The following is a 17,831-nucleotide window of genomic DNA, read 5'->3' as shown; positions in this document are numbered from 1 at the left end:
CTTCTAGATATGTCCTTATATTGCAAGTTGAATAAGTTATCCTTTACGATAGATCATGCCACATGTTGCACAATTGAGTGTGTGGCCTTATATTGCAAGTTGAATAAGTTCTCCTTTACAATAGATCATGCCACATGTTGCACAATTGAGTGTGTGGCCATAAAGACTTTGATTTTATAACAATACATCCACATGCTTCCAATGAGCAGCATATGCTATCACATTAAACTCCTCATTTGAAAGATTCTAATATTTTTTACACAAAGCAAACTAGCCTTCACCCTATTTTGCTTCTTTCTTGCCATATTACAATATTTATATCCTTAAACGTTCATGTGCTTCACTTGTATTTTTTCTATCCACCTTGAGTACGCTTTTCTTCTTGTTTTCACAATTTGCTCATCTACTAAGAGGTATGCTTGTATCATTTTCATCTTCACAATCAAATCTCTTCTTTATATTGAGGATAATTATTAGCTTTTGTATTCATTGAAGCAACCTACTTGTCTATATCTTCTTCATAACCACAAGGGGTGTGCTAATTTATGTTCTCTCTCTTAGTAACCTACAAATATACGACATTTTCCAAGCTTTTGCTAGCTCTAACCTGTAAGCATGTGGCACGTGTACTTGAGGACTTTCGAAATTCCACTTTAGCTTGTTAAGCTCCTTATATTAGGAGTTTGCCTCCAATCTTTTAGTGCACCTCTTCAAGAAAGGAAAGGAAGATGTTACTCCCATTTGTTTTATTACCCAACAAAGGACATATAGCCCAATTTAGATTTTAAAACTCAAATAGAAGCTTGATCTAGTCCCTAGACTGCTTCAAGTAATCTCTCTACTGTAAGACACATCATTCACTATACCTCAAAAGCCTTGATCACTCTCGATGGTGGCAAACCTTTCTCCAAGGTACTAAACTTCTAAAATTTTGAATCTAAGGATCCTTAAAGTAGATGTCAATGAGATCCCACTAATCACCTCAAATGTTTTCTTTTTTTCCACCAATCATAAAGGTTCAAATGTAAAGTCTTACCTTCTATAATAACACCCCTTAATTGTTCCTTGAATCTTCAATATCATAGAGATCATTTGCTCACAATGATTATCTATACTGTATCACATTCTTGGGAGCCATGGAGCAAACCAATAATTTCAATACCTAACCATAGAAAGGCAATGGTTGGATAATTTTAACTGCCCAACAATAATTTCATCATAGTTAGCTTTTGTAAAAAGGGTAGCCTTAAGGTCAGGGAGCAAGGGACACTCAAGCATGGGCGATTTTTTCATGTTAATTTCATTAAAAAGAATAAATTTTCTATTAATGTTGAAAATTTGGATGCCCTAAAGAAAACACATGTTTGAAATATTTGCCAAGATTTGAAACTTCTATGCAAATAAGAATGAAATTCTACAGGGATTTGCACCTTTTACTTATAAATTGAAAAGAGAATATATAAAAGCATACTATGTTCTATTAATATTATGAGGATAAAGAAACAGTCTCCATAAACTTTTGCCATGATTTAATATTAATATTTAAGTATAGCTTTGATAAAAACATCCATGCACACAAGGTAGTTCTGTTTTGGAATTGTGGTGGGTGAGAATCGTTCAATTTTGTGTGTGAAAGCAAGTGGGTTTATTGGGGGTGAGTGGAAGATCATGATGAAGATAATCACTACAAAGCCACTAAGCAAGGACCTTAAAATATTCATTTAATAGGGAATAACAAGTGAGCGCATGCATAGAGAGAGAGAGAGAGAGAGAGAGAGAGAGAGAGAGAGAGAGTTTGAAACATATGTACATTTGAAGACTAAGGCTTAAGGCACCCTTCAATATAAAGCCACAAGAACACTTGGACATAAGTAAAGAGCACCATGAATTGCAGAGATTGATGAGATATCCTATTTGCAATCATTCATCCCTCTGCAATTGCAGTTTCAAGCACATTGCTTCAAACATATTGACAACCAAAATTGTCTACAACCAAAATTGAAGAACTATAACAAATTGCATTAGAGAATAAGATTTCAGACACAAGGATCAAGTTTGACACATTGTCACAGACAACCTTGTGCTGACGGACTTCAGAAAACATTGAGTATCGAAACAGGGGCTATAGTAGACCTTTCTGAGAAAAATGTAGCAAAGCAGGTTCAGTTTTTGTTACTTGGTTATATCCACGTTAAGCTTTTAGAACTTTTGCACACACTCTACACAGAGAAATCAACTGTAAATGCAGGGTAGTTTTCCTCTGAGAGTCGTTGAAGGCATCATTTTCGTTCATGGTGGAGGCTGCTACCAACTACGTCATGTTTTAAGGAACTGAGGACTAATCCTTCCTTAATTACAGATGAAAAAGTATCTTCATTTAAACTCATTGAGTTCATCACCTTGGAAGCAACCTTACCTCTGTCATTATTATCCAGATATTGCAGTTGAGGTTGTATCATTAACGTACATGTATATTTCATAAGAATAAAAAGAACGGAAGTATGTCATCCCTGGTCATGAACAAGTGTCTTGGAAAAGGAAGGCAAATGGTGGCTAGGGCGGTGAGAGACAACGAATAGCCGATGCTTACTCAATACATGGACAGTAGAACCTTCCCTTTCATAATGTCCGGAGCTTAAGAAATCACATACAGGAATTAGGTGGTAGCTAGCAGAACTTTAAGGGAGAGATCCGAAACTCCAGACATGCCTCCAAGAGTTAAAAGGAATTATGAGCATGATCAATGTGAGACTGTACAAACTAAAAATATTTTGAAATTACTCTAGTCAGAAAAGCAGCACGACAAAAAATACTCATGCTACAGAATATCCGAGGGAGACAATCTACCATGAACAAAAACTGCTGTCCTTCAGCTTGAGTCTCGAGAAAATCAGGTAAACTTGCGCTTTAGATAGTTACGTTTGATCACACATTTAGTGTTCAGTTGACTCAATTTGCAATACCGAGTTCCAACCACATAGGACTTAGCTTTCCAATTCTAGCACCTCAAAAGGTAGTTATCCTCTTGATTGACGTTAGAAAGCAGGACATTCACAAGGGTTTACGAGGATACCAAGTGAATACTTTCCAAAAATCCCTCACCTATCTCGCCTATCTCAACAAGTAGACTTTCCTGGTCATGATCTTCATCTGCCCTCTTTCGTTTCTTAGCAGAAATCTGCCACCCGGATAGAATACGCTTTAGTTATAAACAAGACCGCTTTTCAATGCTATATAGAACAAATGTAAAAATCTGCCAATATTACATGTCTAGGGATCCAGAGGAACAACACCCAAAGCTAAACCAAAAATGTGACATTTACTGACTGGGTATATGACAATTCCAGCCACATTATGATACTCACGAATTATATATGCAGATTAATTTAATTAGCACAAAAAGCTAAAATTATTGCCATTTCCAAAGAGACAAAAGACATGCTTGCAGCATTTCACAAAAACATTGAAATTTTGCATGAGCTTTCATTGTAAATATTATCCCATACTAACCTGAGTTGACTTCCTTGTCCAGATCAATCCAATGATATCACTTCCAATTGAGTCATACCAATAACTAAAGAGATCATCAAACCGCATCTAATCAAGGTCATCAAACAACACAATCAGTGGAGCATCAACAATAAACAAGAAAACGTCACCTAGTCGAGGCATAGGAGAAAACTGCATGCCATAACATCAAGAAAATTAAGATGCCAGTTTCACGAAAACACATGCCCATTTGCATACCTTCAAATCCTGCAGCAAACACGTAATCGGATTGAATCCAATCAGCAAGTGTTTCTCAGCATCAGGTAGTCCACGGTCCAGATTAGATGAGGGTAGCCAGGCCAGATAGTCATCATTCAAGGATTTAACCACCACCCTTGCTGCAGTACTCAAGCAGTATTAATACGTAAGTTCTAGCAGATTGTCATATCCTGATAAGCACACTTATGTGGCGATGTCCCTCTCAAACCAGCCCAAGCTTATGTGGCGATGTCCTCTTAAACACAGATTGTCATATCCTCATAAGAGTCCCAGAAAACGCAACTGCATAAGCTACATGAGAGCATATCCTCATTGGAAAGAGATCAATAGAAACAGAAGGCAGAATGCTAACCCTCATTTTTTATATCAGCTGGGAAAAGCACTCGAAATGGATGAGGTAGTTTGCTCTTGTCAATTTTCAGTAAAATATCATAGAGATCCAATGGTGTGCGGAACAACGACTGTAAAAAACAAGCAAATAGAGTGAGAGAGAGAGAGAGAGAGAGAGAGAGAGAGAGAGAGATGAGAAACCATCTTGGACAGCCTTCCATGGACTGCATTGTCCAAACGTCACCAACTTTTAATGTGAATTCCAGTATGCAGCCAACACCATACACAAGTTCATTAATATCTTCTTTGGGTTCTAAGCTAACAGAATGGAGGCTCCTGGCGGTGTCTCACAGGCATCAGATCTTCCACTTCAAATGATAAGTCACAGCTCTTAATTAATATGAGCGCAAATAAACACCAAGCTTTGAGCAAATGCCAAGAGGTTAAAAAAGAGCATACTTACTGGCCACCTTCCTAGCATTTCACCATGAATTAGCTTGCTCAAAAGGTCGGCAGAAGTCCTTGCATAAGCTACAAACCGCTTCAGTTGCTGTCAATCCATCGTACAAACACTCCGCATTAATTAAAAGCATGAATAAATGAAAAACTTGGGATTAGAATTTGCTTTAAAAACTCACCGAGTAAGTAGGGGATAGAAGCGTCCAAGTACAAGATTTCAGGTCATAGGGTGTGGCAATGAACATTGCAGGCCCTTCTTGTTGGTTCTGCCTTTCTATTCCATTTGAATCCTGTGACTTCCTTACACGAGAGAACTCATCCTGTACACATATTGCAAGCCTTGTTTAGAAACTACTGCATAGTGCACACAAAATATTTTTTGATAATAGCTTCATAAGAAAAGGGGAGGGGGAGGGGTGGAGCTGGAACAAAACTATAAAGTAGGACAGAAATAACACTACTTAGTAAGCAAAGCTATGCTCAAGTTCAGTACCGAAGACCTTCAAAAATACCATTGGGAAAGGTTTTCCCAAATTTAACAAACCCAGAATAGCTTTTGTCTCTGTGAGACATGTTCTACAATCTCTATGAAATGTGAGCTTTGTGAGCCTTGCAGCAGATAGAGCGGTGCTGAAAAATTTGCAAAGCTCAACATCCAACCAAATGATTGGCAAGAAAAGTTTCCTAATTATAGCTTCAGTCATGCACAATCCTCCTGTGTTCCCTGTCCCCTCTCAAACTTATGTCTTGTGATATGCAATTGCTCCTAAATCTATGTAGCAAGATCAGCATCTCTCATCTCACAGACCTTTGGTTTGTTGGTGAACTGAAAGGAAAGCATGGAGTGAACACAAACTGAGAATTCTTGCTTATGGAATGAAGAAAGGTGAGGTCCTTAAGTAGGCACCTCTTACATGATCACTGACATCACTGATGACCTCTGAGCTCCACAATCATCTCCTCAATCAGCTCCTAGATTCTCTCAGTCATCCTATGTGGCTTCTACCACCACCTAACAGTGCTTATGGGCACCTAACTGTGCCTCTAGCACACACACATAGAAACCAAGGTGTGCCTGGGGCATACACCTTGAGATATCCCATCATACCCCCCCTCAAGGGAATGCCTCAGGCTATGTCAAGGATACATCTAGTCTCATAGTTTCTCATGCCATCTCATGGTGGTCAAGGATAAATCTATGGCTAGGTTCTCATGCTAGCAGGGGTTCCCAAGGGTGTGAAGTAAACAAAAGGAATACAAAAGACCTTTCAATGGTTATCTCCCCTGCATGTACATGCACACAATGTCTGCAGGAGGTACCATGGAGCAAAACACATACACATGGCCTACATCATATGGTGACCAGAGGTGTTTACAAAGAACACGATAGTTTATTTCATTCATTTTGGAGGACTATCCAGGCTGAGTACCTTGACTCAACATAAAAAAAGAGAGATCTGGAGCATATATGGAGATGATTCAAAAAGCATAATCTTCATAGGATGCCTCATCTTGTGGAGGCACATCAACTCAAAGTAGATTGGCAGTTTCTGACTTTGTAGTTGCTTCCTTTTTGGCTCTACAAAACTTTTCATGGTGATTGTTTTTGCCACAGTGTTTGCATGGATTGTTCTTGAAGCAGTCTTTTGAGAGGTGATTAGTCTTCCCACAATGATTGCAAGGTGAAAACTTACCCTTCTGGATTTTTATGGCATAGGCTGTGTCATTGCCTCTCTGAAGTTCCATGTGCCTTTCTTCTTCTTGAAGAGCAAAAATAAGACCTTCAAGATTAGGATTAGGAAGATTTTTCAAAGTGGTAACAACATGATCATAATCTTCACGAATACTCTTGGGCAACACTGCCATTGCATCATCTGTAGTGATTGGAGAGTTGATAGAAGCCAGTTGAGTCATGAGACTCCGCATATGATTGACATAGGCAGCCAAAGGAGTGCCACTAACCATCTTCAATTCAAAGAAAGCAATCTTAAGTGACAATTTTGAGATGTGAGAGCTAGCACAAAAAATAATGTCAAGCTTCTGCCAAGCTTCTGAAGGAGACTCTAAGTCAGAGATGTGAATATAGTCATCTCCTAAGGCAAGAGCAATGATGCCATAGGCTTTCTCCTCTCTAGCACGATCTCTTGCCGGGCGTGTCGGAGCTGAGGATTCTCCAGCATTGGAGGCTGTTGAAGAAGAAGTTGAAGCCGGTTTGACAAGCCCCCAGAGGTTTTCCCTCATCAATGCAAACTTAACCTTCATCTGCCATGTGTGAAAGCCTTTACCATTGAACTTATCCATATTCAATATGGTAGCCATGAGAGGGTAGATCTCTGTTAAACTGATCTGATACAGTCAAGCAATAATAAATGCAGCTTTGACAGTCAAATCCTTGAAGAAATGCTAACCTTTGATCACAATTTTTTTATGCATATGCTTGTAAAACTGTCAAACTGCAGGAAGGTGCTCCAAAGATGCAACTCCAATGTGCTCTAGATCACATCCAATGATCAAACATCCTAAAGAAAAAAGATACCTGGTATAATAACTTTCTATCATGAAACCTCTGGAGATAGTTGCAAGCGGAAAGAGAAATCACAGTTATCCCCAAATTGAGCAGTTCAAAACTGGAGGCCGAAATTGGAGCAACAGAGAGAAGCACTCAAGGGGCTTTCTGGAGCAAAAGAAAACTCTCACTGAGGAGAAGATCCAGCACAGAGGTTGGGCGAAATGGCGCGCTATTTTGCCTAGGGGAGTTGCTGCAGGCTGAACCTGTGTTTTGACGTTTTCTCCTTCGTTACTGAACCAAATGGGTTGCAAAGTGACTCGAAATGTTCGTCTTGAGGTCGCCCATCTACTCCTAAGAGGGCTTGAGCAATGGTGCAGCAGGCAGGGAGTATTCTGCAACAGAAAAATGACGAAAAAATGCGCTATTTTGGGGAATGGTGACCAGCAGCGACGTCTTTTCTTCAATTCCTTGCAGGTGAAGGTTCGCCCATTCGAGAGGTATCTCCAACAGGAAGGGCTTGGAGAATGGCGGAGAAACGAGGGAGAACAAGCTCTAGCAAGATTTGGGAAGAAAGGGAAGAAATGGTGAAGATGAAGAAGAAGAAGATGATGTGGCACAAATGGGCTCGGAGGATCAAAGGGCTCTCATACCATGTTGGTGAACTGAAAGGAAAGCATGGAGTGAACACAAACTGAGAATTCTTGCTTATGGAATGAAGAAAGGTGAGGTCCTTAAGTAGGCACCTCTTACATGATCACTGACATCACTGATGACCTCTGAGCTCCACAATCATCTCCTCAATCAGCTCCTAGATTCTCTCAATCATCCTATGTGGCTTCTACCACCACCTAACAGTGCTTATGGGCACCTAACTGTGCCTCTAGCACACACACATAGAAACCAAGGTGCGCCTGGGGCATACACCTTGAGATATCCCATCATGCAAACCTCAAAAACATGATGAATCTTCTATCGTCTATAAGGTGTTTGCTGTAACTCTCATCACCTTGGTGTACCAGCATACAAGTTTTGATGTAAACCTTGAGTAAAATGCCAAGACTGTGCCATTAATACCACAGTCTGATTTGGATGTAATATCGCAACACCAAATAGAGAGAGAGACTGTTTCTAACCCGTATCTAAGGCATGTGCCAAGTCAGTATGTGCCAGACCAAGTTAGAAACCTTACTTCTTAAACCTGTAGCTGTTGGCCGTTATTTAACATAAGTGCTATACACCTCACTGTACACATAAGTGCTGTACACCAGCACAAAAACTCACAGCCCAACTCTCCAAGAAGAACAGTGCCTAGACAACAGAACCCATATCACAACCTATTACAAATCTAGACAATTGAATACAGCCACTAGACATCATCTTTGTGTTTGTTCATTGACTTTTATCACAAAACCTTTGAAACTAAACTAGGCCATTAACTTTCTCCACTTGAATCAAGTATTTGGCCGGCTTATTCGACTCCAAACCCTTGGTATGCTGTGGATTGCAAGAGTTTGCGGGGATTTGTGCATGCAACTTGAGATTGTGCTAAGCCCAGAAAAGGACAAAGTTGTATGAGAATCGAGCTCCATCTTGTCAAGCTCTCTTGACGTCAAAAGTGATGACTTCAATTTTGATGGAAACATAATTGACATTTACTACCCTTTTCATTAAAAAATATCCTTCTGTTGTTGATCATCCTGAGAACTCGTTGTGGCGATGTCCCTCTTAAACCTTATCTACTATAGAGATTGTCATCTCTGTCTCTAGATTTCAATTTATAACTTTAATTGAGTCCTGAATTTGCTATCCTGTGTCAAGCACGACATGTCCAATTTTTGACTTCCAGTGGTTGAATATTTGTCTTGTAAATTTTCTCCTTCATAAAGAAAGATAGTTGCATGCCATGGTGAATGCATATGCTCAAAATTTTATTCCGTACTTTAAAATCCATTTATATTACTCAAGAATTCATATAGACATTCTGGAGTTAATTAGAAACCATAGTATCAATTTTGTACTACTGCACTAGTAGGCTAAGAGTTATAGCCAGTTCATGTAATAAAATTGTCCCTTGTGGTCAGGCTAAAAAACCAAGATATGATGACAAAGCCACAGGACTCGATCGATGTTTATTCAGGAGTTAAATCAATCGTGAAATGTGTGGGTTAATCTGAGGGTGAAACCCTTGAAAACTGTGTGCAAAAATGGTAAAAAGATACTTGTCTATCTCTCGTTTTTCAAACCCTCTTCTATCGGGAATGTATAAGCTTAAGTGCCCCAAGCACTAAACTTTTGCCATGTTGAGCATGACAAGGCAGCCAGTGATCATAAAAAGCTATCACAAAGATCAAGCTTCCAAGGAAGTGTAGAAATCCTTTTAATAGGCTCTGTCCTTGCTGTCCTAACAAACAAATTATCTGAAGGTTCAATAACACTTCATAAGTGCCCACTATGGCAAAAGATCAGGGTTCAAGTATATGTCTTGATGCTTGAGGGATAAAAGCAGCCCGTGGCAACCTCATTCCAGAAGTTGCTATCTACAACCGCACAATGATAGGCCCATTGACTACCTCTTCCAACTCCCAAGTACTAATACATATGCACTTTGAGGGCACACATATCTTCTCTCTCTCTCTCTCTCCACCTCTTCACCCTGAGGGCTATCATTGAGGAGGCGAGGTCGAGACATCAGAAACTCTACGCTTGCTTTGTAGACTTTCAGAAGGCCTTCGACACTGTCCCACGATCCAACCTGATCAGGAGGTTACACAACATGCAGATTCCAGAGATTATGATTTGGGGGGTGATGAGCCTATATGACTCATGAGTCTGTTAGAAGGAGAGTTTGTGCCCAGAAGGCCTATCGGATTGAGTTGAGAGCATGATCGGAGTGAAGCAGGGGTACCTCCTTTCACCGACTCTCTTTGGGCTCTACATTGATGAGATCACATCCTTTATAGCCGCTAGGAGGAGAGGGATCACACTATTGGCTGACCTGATGAAATAGATACTACTACATGCGGACGACATAGTCCTCGTATCATCTTCAGCAGCGGGATTGCAGAGCCATCTCGAGGCTCTAGAGGTGTTCTGCAGAGAGAGACATGACAGTTAACCTTGGGAAGACCAAGGTTATAACCCTCAAGACCTCACACGCAACGCTTCACCGACAAAGCTTCACTTACCAAGGCAAGCCAATAAAGATAGTGCAGTCCTACACATACCTGAGGGCAGTCTTCATGAGGCCAGTTTTCTCGATGACCCATAACAAGAGCACGACTCACACAAGGGCAGGGTGCTTTGGCCCCACTAGAGAGACAGTGCTTCCAGGCATACTTTTAGGATCCACCAACCAAGGGCTGGCTTTTCAACACCCTAGTGAGGCCTACTAGCATGTATACATCACCTTTTTAGGAGAGCGATCTTCCAGCAACAGCGTGGACGAGATTTGAGCGGCTAGAGGTTACTATGGGTCCTTCAGTCCCTAATCAGATAAAGCAGGCACAATTTGCCATGACACTCCTCCAAGTTGATGCCATTTTTCAGATAATGACATTACTTCATAGAGTTTGGCTCCTACCCACTAGAGATTACCGAGGTTGGAACTACCGTCATCCAGACGGCTAGCAGAGAGCGGAGTTGATACAATATGGTATGCACGCATATCCACATGGTTTGCCATTCACAATATTCAAATGACACCGGCTTTCCGTCCTTCTGTACAACATGGATGCACCGCCCGAGTCAATTTCACGAGATGAGATTAACTGTCATAAGGTTAAATCTCCTTCAGCTCCATACATCTCATGTTGGGGGGGAGGGGCAAGATTTCCCCACCAAGGTTTTATCATGCCCACTAGGTATCGGAAGATGGACTCATCATCAGATCCCAATACCTAGAGGACAGAGGAGCCCCACATGCAATGAGGAATGCCATTGGACAGATGCATGTCTTGTCCCATCGACTCAGGATCTGCAGGCTATGCACGTTGGGAGAGGTCGAGACAAAGGAGCATTTTCTATGTATTTGCAAAACCTACAATGAGATCCAGGGACGATACCACTGCCCCTTCCAAGAGGGGCACGGCTTTGGTCCACTAACAATTGATCCATTTTCATGACCAGGTCTAAATTGGGCTCTATTTGATTGAGATGCGATGACACAAAGAGACACTATTGCGACAAATCACAGAACAACAAGAGGTGACAACACTACAAGTTATTGAAACAGACCGAGCACAGAGGCATGTCACAAATCTTTATGCATTTGAGTCAGCTCAAAGGACACAGTGGGGTGGAGGAGGAGGAGCTAGCTGATATGAGGGCAATATGGATAGCAAAGAGAGCCGACACGACGTTGTCCAGCGAGGGACATGACATGAGGACAGTATGGATCAGTACACAGAGCCGACACGACATTGTCGAGCAAGAGATGCAGAGACCACAAAAGATACGGAGAGTGACCAGAGCACATACGATCAAGGTCTGACCTATCTCAACTCTCCTCATAGGGGACTGCCAGAGACTAGGCATCACTCTTGACATAGCCCATCGGATCCAGAGATCGAGGAGACCACATCCTCGGCTACATCCTTGCAACGTTAGGGACAGGGCATACCGATAGACTCATCTCAAAGTATGATTATGGAATTCTTCCAGCTAGATCACACGGACCACAAGTGGTTGGTAAGGTAGAGATCTAGAGCTAGCAACACGACACACTTAACAGCAAGCGGACGCATAGATCATGGTTGGTGACATCCCATCCATGTTTAGGATAGGAGCACATCCGGCAGGTGTTACTGTGGCCCTTTTTAGACGCAGAGCCGTTGGACCACATCCACAAAGAGCCACCAATGCTCTATCTCTCGCCTCATGCCAGTACATGCCCCCTACCATCAGGCCCATCATGATATCTCACTCCTTTTTGGGACCTCCACTCACATATCTGATGTATCTAAGCAGACTTAATATTGGATTTGATTTGATATGATGATGATGATGTTATGACTATGTAGCACTTAGCACTCAGCACCAGTGATGATGCTCGTTTAGCAGCTCACCCTTTCAGCTTATTCCTTCCGAGGGGACATTGATCTCTCTCTCTCTCTCTCTCTACACACACACACACACGAACAATTTTTTTTTTTAGTGAAAACTTTTGATTGATTATATTACAAGAGTAGCGACCTCAAAACGAGGCAGCCAAAATTACATTAGCTGAAAATCTCAGTGTATGCTAGATATACATCATGATCTATGCAGTGCGTCTGCAAGTTTCAAAGAAAGATTGTTGCAGAGAATGCTTTAAAAAGCCAAACAAGGAAAATACAGGATCACTAAAGACTTTACACACACATATACACACACATATATATATATATCTAGATACACACACACACACACACACATATATATATGCCATGAGATAGGTTTAAGGGATTGTCGTGGATATCCATTCAGGAAGGGGGCAGATCCTGGGTTGGTAATAATGGGCTGAGCAGACTGGTCTGAATGGGCTGAGCAGACTGGTCAAATTGTGATCTTAATGGGCTGAGCAGACTGGTCTGAATTTGCGATTAAATTAGAAACTCTTTGTCTAAATTCTTGGAGCTGAATCCTGTCTTCTTGTTGGGTCCAAGCTATGTTACAGCTGTCCTCTACAATCTCCTTGAGCTTGGGATCATTGTCACCAAGGAAAGTGAAAAAGCTTGCTTTGATACCACTGAAACCTTTCTCAAACCAAAACACAGATCATAAAGAGCATAAAAAACCGCTGCAGTTAGATGGTGACTATTTCTTTAAAGTTTCACTTTTCCTCACTAGGCTACCTTGCAAGGATTCATTGTCCTTGATCTTAAAATCTAGAACTTGAAACATGAACTCTAGACAATGTAAGACGGACGGTCACGAGCAAAGTGCATAACGCTAGAATGAGCAACTACAAAAAATAAGACCTTTCATGAAGCTTAACTGAAAACCTTGCATTACAATATCACACTATGGCCTAGGTGTCATAACAATCCTTCCTCCTCCAGTGACCAAATCAAAGATATACCATTGCATCTCATGAACTTGGGGAAAATTCCATACAATAAAGGATCATTCTACATGCAAGCATAGGGTAACTCGGCAACTATCGTTATAAACAATGAAAACGTGGAACCATCGTTATATTGTTTACTCTCTATAATCATCTCTCACATTGTAAAGTTCTTCTTGCACTTGACTCTTTAGTTCTTTTCAAAACAAAATCATAGACATCATCCGATTGAAATTAGTTATTGTAACTAGCATGCAAGATAGAAACCACCAAGTACCATTAGGGCATTGAACAACATCACTTACTAAGATAAAATTTAGCTCTTTAGCAGTCAAGTCTCCACTTAAATCCACCACAAGTGGAGAGAGGGCCCAATCAAAATGTATGAGTAGCTGCAAAAACCTACACCATGTAAATGATCAACAAAAGAAGTCTCATTTAGGCATAGAGCAAAAGCATCATTTTAGTTATCTCTTTGAAGTCCAAAAACGGTCATGACATCAATACAACATATGAAACAAATGAAGAGGACACACAAGAAGAGGGAGGGAGGGAAGTGTGTGTTTTGGGGGGAGGGGGGGGGGAGGGGGGCGGTTTCCTCTGTTAGCTACAACATTATAGGTCCTTTAAAAACTTATCTTGAGTTTGACTCAAAATCTTGGATAACCATATCCTAGCTTTTTTGTCAATGCATGACATACATGTATTCATTGGGACTTCGTGACAAGTTGAAGTAGATACTACCATGTTCAGTACAATATGTGGACCGCAAGTAGGCTATCACATCTCCCTCCTTCCCTTCTAGCCCCCCTTCCCGACTCCTTATCCTTCTCTTTCCTAGTTAATACAAGATTTTTGAAACCTTCAAAAACATTGGTTGTCCATCTAATCATTTCAAAATAAGGTTTAGGCTGACCGTGATTCTATTTTATACACTATAATCATCCATTAAGCCTATCCAAAACATCCCATACATTGTTCCGTAGAATTTCACCAGTACTATTTTCCTTCAAGATCCCTATGTCATCCAAATATTTTCTTGCTACCTTTTGAGCTTTATTCACTACCATAAGCCTCCTCAAAGTAGCTTGCTTGGAGTTTTTTCACTTATGCACAGAGATACAAACAACATGTCCTATTCTTATCCTTAAGACAAGGTTCAAATCTTTAAAAACACTAATTATTTGTCCAATGCCTCGACATACTTCCAATAAGAAGAGAGAACAGCTCTAGGCAGTAATACAACTTGAATCACTGATAATATGCCTTGACGAGGATTGTGGGTGCTTATAATGGTTATCGAAGTGATAGATTCATAAATTACATCAATCACACCTTCAATTTCAACATGCCAAACACCCTTCCTCTTGACTTTTAAATTAGTCATTGTGAGAACTCTTCTAAAGATCTCATAGGTTCTTTTCTAGTGCTTAAGATGAGCCTCCAATTGTATGGTAGTGGTATAGTCCATCATATAATGAAAGCGTACCCATCTTCTTTATTTACATCGTATTTATTTGCATCTTAATACTTGCATGTCATTCAATTTTTTGCCCCCATAGAAATTGCATCTTCAAGAACTTTCTCTCCATGTTGTCACTTTATTCTAGGCCTGAACTAGAGCTTGCGTTGTAAATTACCTCCTTGCGGATGACCTAGAGTTTTCAACATGCATTGGCTACCTCTCCTTGATAAAAGTGTCTTATTCTCACTTTTTTTTTTTCCCAGACAAAAGTGAATTCTATTAATGCTTTAAAACCATGGAACCAGTGTCTTATTCTTCCACTCAATCATCCCAGTACTTGAGAAAATGACCATCTAGCAAATCCCAACTGAGATCTACAAATTGGGCATTAGTTTTACAGCTTCACATTCTCTTTGCACTTCCTTTGCAATCTCTTGGGCTCATAAACACTCTCTAGCAGCAATTTTAAGACAGCCTAGCTATGAACACTAACATCTAATAGACCTCGTGAAACTTCCTTTATATAAGTTCCATATAAACTCCTATTTCAACCCTGACACACCTTGAATTTTTTTATTTGACGCACCTATGAACTTCCAAAGAGACCCTCTTCATGAGAGAAATTTTGTTGTACAAGGACATAGTTTGCAGCCTCTAGAGCATCGGCAAGGCTCACCTTGAAGCTGCTAAAGAATAACAATGTGAGAACCAATCAATAGGCCTTTAGTCTATTGTGGTGTTGATTTAAACATTAAGTAAAAAGTGAACCCCTATGGTCTCTATTCACGTAATGAATTGAATTATACGTGACTCTTGAGCATCCGTACAACTATAATCCCAAGCTGAGGGACCACCACAATACACTAGCCTAACAAACCAACAAACATCAAGCATCGTCAAATCTCACCACTAAATGGAGCATTCTCTAGGTAGTTATTTCTAATATCAAGAGGAAGGCAACAACATTAACCGGAATTGATTTCGCATGATAGGGCTCACAAACACTCTCTAGTGGCAATTTTAAGACAGCCTAGCTATGACCACTTACATCCAACATACCTTGTGAAGCTGCCTTTTTTTAGGAGTTCCATATAAGCCCCTATCTCAAGCCTGACAAACCTTGAATTTTTTATTTGATGCACCTAGATATAGTTTGCAACCTCTATCCTCGGCAAGGCTCATAATGATGGGAGAACCAATCAATAGGCCTTTAGTCTATTGTGGTGTTGGTTTGATCATCAAGTAGAAAGTGAATCCCTAAGGTCTTTGTACAACTATAATCCCAATCTAAGGACCACCACAATACACTAGCCTAACTCACCAACAAACATTGAGTGCCGTTAGATCTCCCTACTAACTGTAGCATTCTCTAAGTAGTTTCTCTAGCATTACTTGATAACTGAGTCTCTTTCTCTTCGTCAGTTGATCCCCAAAGAGATCAACCAAGGGAGGCAAGCAATAAGATCTTCCTTGAGCTTCATATAAGATACACTCATGAGCATCATACTTCGTGTGAATAGTAGTTATCAATGATATAATTTTCTTATTACAACACAATTCACTGTGGTTGTACTCCCTTGCCCTTTCCTTAGATTGGCACACAAAATGAAGTATTTGCAGCCAACTAGTTGATTGAGGATCGTGAGGAAGCCTCAAAGTGTAAAATCAGCATTTATCCAATCACACAAACACCAATGTATAAACTAAAATCTGTGACAAAAGATGGGTAAGTATAAAGAAGGTGGTTGAGTGATTCTAAACATGCCAGGACTGTATACTATCTACATTAAGATTTCCTTAAGCAACTCTGACTCCACATGGCACTCACATTGCTCAGCCTGAAAACTATTAAAAGCAACAAAAGAAACAACAAATAAACAATTGCAAAAAAAATGTGTTTGGGTCTTTACCAAATGTTTGGAAACGTGATCTTGGATCACAAAACAGTAGTTTATCGAAACACGTTTCATCTTTCAAATATTGATGGCTATGTAGTATAATCCTCTACTATGTAGGCTCTAAGTGTCTTTGTTGTTGTGTTGACTGGCCATGTTTCATCTTTCAAATATTGATGACTAGGGGTTTAGAGAAACTAAGGCAAGTGCTAAGAAAAGAGTGCCAAATCCTGAAGAATCTTGAATCCGGTGCCCAACAGTCAGTATGTTTATTCGCTTCTGTACTATGTAGACTGTAACTTGTCTTTGCTGTCATTATTATAAAATTTGAAGCTTTGCCAGTAATTCTAGCATGTGGTAGACAGGTTTTCACTTGCTACGTATACTCATCTTATCACTTGTAAATTACTTCAACAACCGAGGCAATACGAGAACAGGTTACCCGATGTATAGCCAGCATCTTTTAGTTTTGGCAGTTTTCATTTCATATATTGTGCACATGTACGGATTTTAAGTGGAGGTTTCCTAGTTTAAAAAATATGCCCAGCCATCATCATCGGTTTGAGTTTAGAAAACGTTCTTTACATTCAATGTGAGTATCAAATGACATTTGATGTTCATTGGTGGTTAGTTGCACTCGTACATGTGGTGGATCTCGGGATGTTCACAAGACTCGATTCCTTCACATATAAATACCATAGCCATCACCTTCCACCTCATTATTACATCAACACGCGCACTAGGGTACAAGGACCTACTTACTAGTTTGAACACCATGATTCTTCAATGGCTTTGGGGATGAGATTTGGTAATAATAAGGAAGATACAAAATCTGAGGCAAAACCATTAATGTATGTTGAGGTTTGGTGAACATGGTCTTGGGGGCAGATGTGGCCGTGTATTCACACTTGCACTCTAGACATCCATGACTAGTCCAAATCCAAAGCACAAGATATGACTAGTTTGGGCAGTATTTGGGGAAATTACAAGTTCTCTAACTTAAGCTATAAGCCATAGAAGTTCAACAAAGCCTTACATTTGACTTTATAAAACTAATTAATTAGATGTAAGATTATAGCCCAATAATATATATATATATATATATATATACATATATATGGCAACTTGATCTCTACTCGATTCATCTTGCCCCAATATTATTAAATGGCAATTTTGTCTATGGATACTAATAGCTTGCCTAGAAACACTCATGCTCTAGTCTTCTAAGCGACATGTATCCCTTGGTGTGGTCTCGGGCAAGTTTCTTCAAGTCTTGTGATATTTCTGCCGGGATTAAAATGAGTGATATCACAGAGATAATAAAAGACCAAAAATAATGGTCAAAGAGAAAAGCATGTCATG

The 17,831-nt window shown here is 40.1% G+C and overlaps 1 protein-coding gene across 1 annotated transcript in view; it reads right to left on the bottom strand.

Annotated features, from left to right (window-relative positions):
- Positions 1 to 2,477: 2,477 nt before the first annotated feature.
- The window catches only part of LOC147882253 (nucleolar protein), a 55,874-nt gene continuing 40,520 nt past the window's right edge, over positions 2,478 to 17,831 (bottom strand). The window contains exons 19-25 of the mRNA XM_087401768.1: positions 13,415 to 13,511; positions 4,737 to 4,877; positions 4,562 to 4,648; positions 4,121 to 4,229; positions 3,748 to 3,887; positions 3,511 to 3,597; positions 2,478 to 3,178 (exon numbers count right to left, since the gene is read on the bottom strand). Of these exons, the coding sequence (XP_087257894.1) occupies positions 3,062 to 3,178; positions 3,511 to 3,597; positions 3,748 to 3,887; positions 4,121 to 4,229; positions 4,562 to 4,648; positions 4,737 to 4,877; positions 13,415 to 13,511 (778 nt within the window). The 3' untranslated portion in view covers positions 2,478 to 3,061. The remainder of the gene's footprint in view (positions 3,179 to 3,510; positions 3,598 to 3,747; positions 3,888 to 4,120; positions 4,230 to 4,561; positions 4,649 to 4,736; positions 4,878 to 13,414; positions 13,512 to 17,831) is intronic.

The sequence above is a fragment of the Dipteris shenzhenensis genome, chromosome 30 (genome assembly GCF_047967505.1).
Source record: "Dipteris shenzhenensis isolate YYH24624 ecotype China chromosome 30, Dip_SZ_1.0, whole genome shotgun sequence".
NCBI classification, from domain to species: domain Eukaryota; kingdom Viridiplantae; phylum Streptophyta; class Polypodiopsida; order Gleicheniales; family Dipteridaceae; genus Dipteris; species Dipteris shenzhenensis.
This window is presented reverse-complemented; position numbering and strand designations above follow the sequence as displayed.